At 34.6% G+C, this 10,307-nt stretch overlaps 1 protein-coding gene and 1 long non-coding RNA gene across 2 annotated transcripts; both read left to right on the forward strand.

Annotated features, from left to right (window-relative positions):
• The first annotated feature begins 741 nt into the window (after positions 1-741).
• LOC128221945 (uncharacterized) lies at positions 742-2,882 on the forward strand. Its single transcript, XR_008259035.1, has 3 exons — positions 742-809; positions 1,314-1,400; positions 2,776-2,882. It is a non-coding gene; the product is annotated as an uncharacterized LOC128221945 (long non-coding RNA).
• Positions 2,883-3,949: 1,067 nt separating this feature from the next.
• On the forward strand, positions 3,950-9,831 carry LOC128221946 (uncharacterized). Its single transcript, XM_052930656.1, has 5 exons — positions 3,950-3,987; positions 6,039-6,185; positions 7,137-7,223; positions 8,314-8,426; positions 8,955-9,831. Exons 3-5 carry the CDS (start codon positions 7,169-7,171, stop codon positions 9,255-9,257), a joined length of 471 nt encoding a protein of 156 aa, XP_052786616.1. The 5' UTR covers positions 3,950-3,987; positions 6,039-6,185; positions 7,137-7,168; the 3' UTR covers positions 9,258-9,831.
• The last annotated feature ends 476 nt before the right edge of the window (positions 9,832-10,307 follow it).

The following is a 10,307-nucleotide window of genomic DNA, read 5'->3' on the forward strand; positions in this document are numbered from 1 at the left end:
AGTTTCCTATTCTCAACATGCCAGGCAAATGTAAATGTTACAATAGCTATGTAACTTTTGACTATACCGACCACGAAAGTTGGAATTAGTTGATTTTGTTGGAGATCACTTTCACAGTATAACATACTGAACAATGCACTATTGTACTATAATCGTGGTTATATTATAAAATGCTGTTGTGTTGTTACCAGATGTTTATGAATTTATGCGAGATGTACCAATAAATCCAGCACTGAACTAGTGTTTTTGTATGAATTGCAGACAAGCATCACTGCCAAGTGGGCACAAAATGATCCTTTTCTTTCAGTACAATCGAACCCCGTTGGTTCGAAATCCCAGAGAACGGCGAAAATACCTCGAGCTTCGGCAAAATGACTTGACTAATACTCAAGGTAAGCCTATTATGGTCATTTATGAAATATTTTAAGGCGAAGAAATAAGTATAAGAATATAATCAAAACCATGAATTCAACGGTTTCTATTTGATTAAAAGACGATAATGATCAATCGATTAGTCCTAAGAATGGCGCTTAAATATTATGAAGATTTTACTTGAGACAAGTTCAAATAGTCGTGTTGTCATGGGAACCTGAAATCCACATGAAGCGTTTAATAAAATACACCAACACTTATTTCCCATTTTCCAGAACTATTGTTATTTCATGTTACTATTCCACGAACTTCGAGGTCAACCATCATAAATTTCTTAATTCCATGTGGTATATTTTGCTTTTATTTTACAGGTCCTAGTTTCATATGTAAGAAAGGGGAGTGTAAGCTATGCGGTAGTTCCAGAAAAACAGACACGGGTAAGCTCTTGTTTCTTGTAAAACATGTTGAATAAGCTAATACATAACAATACATGCAGACTAATCGGTAGTTTGCGTCGAGACAAACGCAAACTGGGTTCAATGTAATTAGACAACTTGCTTGTAGGTTATTAATAATCTAGTCCAACATTTTGAAAGTAAAAATATAGCAAAGAAAACGGAGGACCTACGATTTATTTAACTAATTATCTACTGTTAGGACGACGCATACATGTTTACTGGGAATAAGAACTGATCATCGCCTTTTTCAACATAGAACTGGTCAAAAAATACAATCTTTCTTCAACTTTGAAGGGATTTTTATCATGACTTTAAGTTACCCCATATACATCCAATGGGGGGGGGGGGGGCATACATGTTTTACAAACATTTCTTGTTTATTTTTATTTTTTTACTCATTTGTAAATATACATATTTTACAAACATCTCTTGTTGTTGTTTTTGGACTCAGTTTTAAATATTAATTGTACTATAACATTTTAGTTTGCATTGTGGCAACTGATAAGGGCGGGAAAATACATATAAAGCTGACCTTGAATGACAAGTCGTTGGTAGAAGGGGATATAACAGGTAAGATAGTTAGATATGAAAGCAAAGAGGTATGTTGCGGAACGCTACTTGTATATATGTACGTGCACATAAGAACTACTTTTTGAGTGCTGCGTCATCACGATATGCGTACTTTAAAACCGTTTGAATTGTGTAATCGATTTCCAGAACATAATGCAAACTTTGTGACCTATTCCACACAGGTTAAAGTTCAACGGTACGATAACAACACTCGCAAATGACCTATAAGACTAGCTGTCAATGTAACGTGTGTATTCACTTAGAAGTACTAGTACGTTCAACCTTTTAATCATTTAACATAACAGGATTGCTATGTGTAGATTGCTTGACATACCTGTATTACTTTGGTCAGTTTTGTACTTCTTGTATGTGCCATTGCAGATCTTGCAACATAAAATGATTTACATAAATTATTCAACATGATAGGATCGTGACGTTTATTATTTTTGAAATAGAACGCAGTTTATTTAGCATTCATTTAGTTCTACAGTATTGATATCTGTATTTTATTTGAAATAGTACGACTGCCACGTGTAACCATTTACCATGATTCAACTGTCATGTGATGACTATAAAGATTTTCATTGGTAGTTTATTTTGCATATTAATGCTATTAGCATGGGTAGATTATTAAGCATAAACTGATTTTCATGGGTAGATTATTAAGCATAAACTGATTTTCATGGGTAGATTATTAAGCATAAACTGATTTTCATGGGTAGATTATTTAGCATAGTATGATTGCTATGGATATATTATAAAATATACTAGCAAAGTCATGTGAAGTTTATTCAACATTAAAGGAGTGTCATTTGCCTACTGTTTAATATTATGTGTTCGTGATATGTTAATCAACATATTACGTATACCGGGTGTTGTTTATTAACCAGAGGCGTGCAAAAATCCACGAGAGTCGAATACGACATTCCGGATCAAAACGCTGTACTAAAACCCTTTCATTATAAACATAACTGGTGAGATCACTTAAAAGCCACATGTTTTCATAATAGATGTCGTTTAATCGACGCACTATTTTGTTTTATGACGTCATTTTAACATCGCGCAACGATACTTGTTATGACGTGACGTCACAAGAGTGGAATACGGCCGTATTGCACTGGAGTGGAATATGGACTACCGTTATTTGCGATATGTATTGCGTGTGGATTTATGATGGGTATATAATAAAAACAAAATGCTATTTGAGTACTTGATATTGTAGTAAAACATCTGTGAGCGAACCCTAATCTGCCCATATTTAGTTTCTGTTCATCTCGTATCCCCTTATTGTTTACCAGAACCTCCTTAAAACCCTTAAATATAGGTAACATAAAGGGACTTTTGCCTCATCATAATGGGTTGTTTATTTTTTCAGGACTTGGAACTCGGTCCATTTGTTCTCGTAAGAATCCCATACCTAGCGTAGAGGAAATATGTATTATCCCGAAAGATGTGGACATCGCAAAACTGCACTCTTGCCTCGATGCGTCTGTTAAGGTAAGGCCAAAATATCTTTAAAGATGAATTGATTTATGCCATTGTTATACAAAGACGATAAACAAAAAACTTGTTCTTATATATATCATTGTGCTATTTCAAGTATACAGTTCGCTTATTTGAAAGCCAGTCTGAGGGTTACCTGTTTATCGCTTATTTGAAGGCCAGTCTGAGGGTTACTGAGAGTTACCTATTTATCGCTTATTTGAAGGCCAGTTTGAGGGTTACCTATTTATCGCTTATTTGAAGGCCAGCCTGAGGGTTACCTATTTAACGCTTATTTGAAGGCCAGTCTGAGGGTTACCTATTTATCGCTTATTTGAAGGCCAGTCTGAGGGTTATCTATTTAACGCTTATTTAAAGGACAGTCTGAGGGTTACCTATTAATCGCTAATTTGATGGCCAGTCTGAGAGTTACTTATTTAGCACTAATTTGACGGACAGTCTGAGGGTTACATATTTATCGCTTATTTGAAGTCCAGTCTGAGGGTAACATTTTAATCGCTTATTTGAAAGCCAGTCTGAGGGTTATCTATTTATCGCTTATTTGAAGGACAGTCTGAGGGTTACCTATTTATCGCTTATTTGAAGGACAGTCTGAGGGTTACCTATTTATCGCTTATTTGAAGGCCAGTCTGAGGGTTACCTATTTATCGCTTATTTGAAGGACAGTCTGAGGGTTACCTATTTATCGCTTATTTGAAGGCCAGTCTGAGGGCTATCTATTTATCGCTTATTTGAAGGAAAGTCTGAGGGTTATCTATAAATCACAGTATGGGCCCAATGGATCATTTTTCGACGGAAATGTTTCAGGGCTACCTTGTTATTGTCCTCTAGTGTCAGTTATTATCGATCAGATCTCAATGCATATTGATAAGTCAAAATATATACTGTAACATACTGTGACAATCAACTATTAAGCTTTATTTGCATTACGACCCTTTTATTCGTTCTCTGCCACTTATATTTATATATTAAGAATAATATGACCCAATTTAAAAACCTTTTCTCTGAAAGATAAACGAAACGACATACAGCATTTCATATGGCTGTTTCACCATCCCGAAAAAGAACTTTCTAGATCGCATCGGTAAGTTACATTTTGTTTCCATTCAGATTCTAAATATGAGATACTAGAACAGACCTTAGAGTCACAAGCACACAAAGTTCAATATACACTCAACGAGGCACACTTAGTTTAATAGACACTCAGCAAGGACCACGCAGTTCAATATACACTCAGCGAGGGACACACAGATTAATAGACACTCAACGAGGCCAACACAGTTCGATAAACACTCAACGAGGGACACACAGGTCAATAGACACTAAAGCAAACAAACACAGTACAAAAAACTCTCAACGATAAACATTTATTTTATTAGACACTCAATGAGGAACACACAGATCAATAGAATCTCAAGGAGGCACAGACAATTCAATAGGCATTCTTAGAGCACTTAGTTCAATAAACAGTCAAAGAATAATTCAAAGTTCAATAGACACTCAACTAGGCACATACAGCAAAATAGACACTCAACTAGGCACAAACAGTTCAACAGACAATAAACAAGGCACGCTCAGTTTAAAACACACTGGACATTTGGCAAACTATTCAATAGTCATTCAAGTAGGAACTCACAATTCATTAGACACTCCACCAGGCACATACAATTCAACAGACACTCAAGCAGGCCCTAAAATCTGAAACGAAACTTCACGAGGCACACGCAGTAAAATTTACAATCTAGGAGACTCACACATTTTAAGTGACACTCGACTTGGCACCAAATTCGTTCGACTCTGAATGAAGTGAGAAAGTAAAAAAAAAACTCACCTAGGTACACACTGTTCATTTGACATACACAACAGGAGTCAAATACAGTTCCAAATAAAGCCAACGAGGCACACATAGTTTAATAGACATTAGACGAGGCAAAAATAGCATAATAGACACTCAACGAGGCAGGCAAAGTTCAAACAAACACTCAATGAGGCACACATAGATAAATAGACATTAGACGAGGCAAAAATAGCATAATAAACACTCAACGAGGCAGGCAAAGTTCAAAAGACACTAAACGAGGCACCCATAGTTGAATAGACATTAGACGAGGCAAAAATAGCATTATAAACACTCAACGAGGCAGGCAAAGTTCAAACAAACACTCAACGAGGCACACATAGTTTAATAGACATTAGACGAGGCAAAAATAGCATAATAGACACTCAACGAGACAGGCAAAGTTCAAAAGACACTAAACGAGGCACCCATAGTTTAATAGACATTAGACGAGGCAAAAATAGCATAATAAACACTCAACGAGGCAGGCAAAGTTCAAACAAACACTCAATGAGGCACACATAGATTAATAGACATTAGACGAGGCAAAAATAGCATAATAGACACTCAACGAGGCAGGCAAAGTTCAAACAAACACTCAATGAGGCACACATAGATTAATAGACATTAGACGAGGCAAAAATAGCATAATAGACACTCAACGAGGCAGGCAAAGTTCAAAAGACACTCAAGGAGGCAGGCGAAGTTCAAAAGACACTCAACGAGGCACACACACTTCAGCGGACAACCAACCAAGATTAAACATTAATAATTCAATAAGGAACGCAAAATTCTAAACAGGTACTCAACAAAGCGCACACAGACGAACCCAACGTTCAATATACTATCAACAAGGCACAAACATGAAAATGCTTATTCAATGAGGCACGCAAAGTTCATGAGACACTAAACGAGTCATACATATACATTTATTGAGGAACACAAACTTCAATAGACATCCAACTTTGCAAATACATGTAAAGTTCGACAAACACTCAACTAGGCAAAACAGTTCAAGAAATCTTGTCGATGAAGGTGAAAATTCTTCAACATTTTATGCCTTGAATTATACTCTTCAAGAATCACATTAGCTTATTTAATGTTACATTTATTAACTGAATCGATTATATATGCTTTAGATATTTGGAAATACAATGGAAACTACAATGCATTTCCATAATATTGATAATGCAATGATTAATTATGAATCAACGTAGATTTTATATTATAAAACTGTATGTATATATGGACATGATTTATGGCTTGCGGCGTTAAAAAGCCAATGCTTTTTGTTTCAGTCGGTGAAGAAGATATTCCTATCAAAGCGATCAGTAGTTTATATGGCTTTAATGATTCCCCTAAGGTCGTGGACGATAACATTGATGGAAGCACAATTTGTCACAAGGGAATATGTAGGATTTGTGAAAATAACCATATTCAAACAGGTAACATATTAAAACAGTGTCGCAATTTCGTGCCATTGGCTGTATTCAATAATCGCCTTAGATTTCACTTAATTTTAAGATTATACTCCAAGTGTTTTGATTGGTATGTAAACGAACTGGTAAATAGTCTGAATGGAATCAATCATGCGTGTCTAAGGAGGACACGGATTAAAATGATATTGAATAAGACCCCAGAGGCCGTATTTGTAAAGGATCTAAGTTGATTTCAACTTAACGCAAACTGCAGACGACTTTTAATACAAATTAAGAAATTGAAGATCAACTATATGAAAATAAGCAAGAAAATTATCTAAATGATACATGAATATAAAAATTATTATATGACAAAAAGGGTTCTAAAATAATCGTTGACAAAATTTTGGAAATGTCCACTAAGTTGAAACGTTCACTCAGTTGCTTATGAATACGATCCCTCTTGACCACCTGTTATTTTGGTTTAATTTGAAATGTATTAATGAGAAGACAACAAACATGTAATGATTCAACAGAAACAGGCTTTTATGACCTTTAACGATTACAAAACATTTCACGTCCGGTTTCAGTTGAAATAAAGAACAAAATCACACTGCCATAACTTTGTAATTAATGCTCTTTAATGCTCTTTCAGTTATTTCACAAGCACTGCCTTTCAATTAATGCAAAAATGGGGCTAATAGGCACCAATAATTAACATTATCCCCAATAGCTCAATAAACTGACACTGGCTATATTAATTGTTGATTGTTTCAAACACTGGAAGTTTCATTAAAACTCGACTAATTTGTATGCAATAAAATGAAAATACAGTATAAATATAATTAATAAGCACAAATAACAATGTTCTGTTACAATTGTTAGAATACATAACAAAATTATGTATGAATATTCCTAAAATTTCGCCATACCATCATATTGAGCAGATTTAATATCTATATCTTGTTCTTTTCTCAGTGTGTGTAATTGCAAAGGCCCTACACAACGCGATGGAGGTGGAGCTACTTTCGAACAGATATGTAATTGTCGAGGGAAAGATAACAAGTATGATAATAAATGTTATATTTTAGTTAAGCTTTCTTCAGAAGTGGAATGCATCAGCACATATCATCTTATTAATTTGCCTTAGATGTGCATCGAACTGTACAGAATAGCAAGTCTGCCATGAATGCAAACAATCTTTACTATGCAGACAACCACTCCTTACCATGCATACAACCAGTCTTTACCATGAAAACCGTGAAGACAACTCTTTTTTTTTTACTAATAAGACAACTAGATTACCAGTTGTCACCATGACGTCGATGTATTGATAATAAAGACCATACAAGTAGCATATTCATCATTATAGCATACGCAAAAGTATATCGTAACCCTGCTATTAGTTTGTATTATTTTTCAGTTTGCAACTATTATTAAATTGATAAAACGCTAAGATCGGTTTACGATCGCCCTCGATAATAACCTACTTTCAATAAAAACATAGGTTTCGAATGTCATGTGCATGTGTTGCGCATGGTTTATATGCGACTAGCATATGTGTCAATTATTAGTTATGAATATATAACAGGTTGTTTCGGAGTCATGTCTATTAAAGCGACTTTGTAAAATGTCCTAGCCGAGTTGTCAGTTTTGGTTGCCTTTGTAATATATTGATATAATTTGTCCTCCTCTAATTCATTTATACATGTTCATATTGTAAAAGAAGTGTGTAACATCTTCTTTTGAAATATTATAAATATCATTATAGAACTATTTGTTTGGCAAGTTTTGAGAGAACCAGTTTTGAATCATATTATTACTCTCAAAAACTAAATCGACTTTAAAGAGTTTGTTTAATTGAACGATGACAACTTGTATATAAATTAACATTTATTTTCAATTTCTACACATTTTTTATGCAAATAAAAGAAGAAAATATATTCAAGATATAAATCGACTTCTTTTTTAAAAAATAAAATTATCAAAAGTTGTTCTTCATTCAGGTACTCAAAGCGCTTAAAGATTTGGCGTGGACAACAGATCAAGATCATTAAACGCTTTGGTACTTTGAAACGCTTAATTAATTTGCAAAGAGAAGTACTTTTCTTTTAATATTGTATAAAATGTCTCTATCGTTTTCTTTTATCCCCAGACAATACGGATGTCTCCTTCTGTAAGAAGTACCCTGGAGTCTCGACTTTTTGCATTGTTGCAAGGAACATCAATGTGAAAGCTATGTCAGCCTGCGTCAACCTGACAGTTGAGGTATGTTCTTTTTGTTTTAGTGTTTCTACACTTATTTTTTTTACAATTCATGAATAAAGTTCCATTAAAAAAATAACGTATTCCAAATTGAAGGACTTTTTGAATGGTGTCACTTGAATTTGATCATAACTGTGTCATTGCGTCTGGCATTTAGAACGGCACGGGAAGGAAAAATACCGCTGTGTGGGGTTTGGTAGATAAGCTCAAATATTCCAGAAAAGCTACTTATAATTATATTGTTTTAACAGGACTCATTTACGATAGAGACTTAGTTAAGTTATTTTGAAATCAAACTTTGTTCGGGGGGTTCATCTATTTTTTATTGCAACCTATAAAACAATGCGACTTTTCATTTATTCGTATATAATGTCGTCATTATATTTCGATATGTGAGTGAATGTATGAATTTTTTATAGTGTTAGTCAATGTAATCGTGTCTCTTAATGATAACGCTCACCCACTAATGTTCTAGTTATATTCAAAAGTGTCTATATTTAAGAAGATGAATAAACAGCATAAATACTTTAGCTAAAAGACAAAACAGTCAACGCACGATGGGGCTGTTTCAAAATACCAAACAAAGTCGACGAAATGCAAACGTATGGCGCCCTCGACTCAGACGACATAAATGTGGAAACGGATTATATGGACTCAGAGAACATCGACGCACTAGCGGATTCGTCCGGCTCCGACAAGGAGGATGTCGAGGCTGATACTCTCGAGTTAGACGTGTTCAGTCCGTTTGGAGCAGAGAAAATTGTCCCTTCAACAAGACTTCAGAAAGCGATGCTGACCTTTTTGAAAAGTCTGCAGCAGCAAACGGCACTGTAGGGAAGACGTATTATTATGAACGTCAAGTTTGATTTATAAAATCAAACCAAGACTCTAGACAGCTGTATTTATACTTTGTTGTTTTTGTTCTCCCTTTAGACCTTTTCAAAAGTGTAGTCGTTAGCTTGCAATCACTCTGGTTGTCAATTAAGGTTTACTTTTAACGTCCTTTTTGATATTATTCGTTCATACCGATACTCAAGACTGCTGTGTGTATACTTTTGTTTTATATTAGGTTTCCTATAACACCTTTTTCAACAATGTAGTCGTCTGCTACCAATCATTCTGATAGTCAATGAGTGTTTACGATGAATGTCCAGTCTGACATTGTTAAATGCCTCTGATATTGGAGCTTCCCGTGTGTATACTATTATTATATGTTGTGTTTCCTATAAGGTATTCTTAAAAATGCACTTGACTAAGGGGAAATAATTTTGACAGCCTATGAATGCTTTATTTGTTAATCGTACTTTAATGAATTTCGAGTGTTCTTATATATTGTATGACCTGTAATATCTGTTGGATTTTTTGAGATCTTATAATGTAAATAATAAAATAAACACAATCAAACTCTCTCGTTTCTTTGTCCCCTGGATTTGTGACACTAAATACGGGTGTTGTTTATTCGTTATAACACTTAGCTCTTCATAGTTTTCCACGTATGACACTTCCAGGTAAGAGAACATCCTTTCAAATGATATCGAATACCAGACACGGAATAGTTGACTTAACCACCTATGACATGATACCGCCTAAAGCTTATTTGTAGATCGGATACTTAAATTCAATTTTATCCACACGTTCTATGAAAAATAATGCCAAAAGTGTAAAACATATCATATTCATGGGCTCATAACTCCAAGACAATATAGCCATGAAGGTCATGAATAGTACACCAATATGTGTACCAAGTATGAGAGTGATTCCTCTAAAACTGTAAGAAAACTATTCTCAACATTTTTAACCAACACAACCATAGGCATGAATAGAACACCACTAATGTGTACCAAGTATGAGAGTGATTTCTCTAAAAGTGTAAGACAAATATTC

This window comes from Mya arenaria, chromosome 16 (assembly GCF_026914265.1).
Source record: "Mya arenaria isolate MELC-2E11 chromosome 16, ASM2691426v1".
Lineage (NCBI taxonomy): Eukaryota > Metazoa > Mollusca > Bivalvia > Myida > Myidae > Mya > Mya arenaria.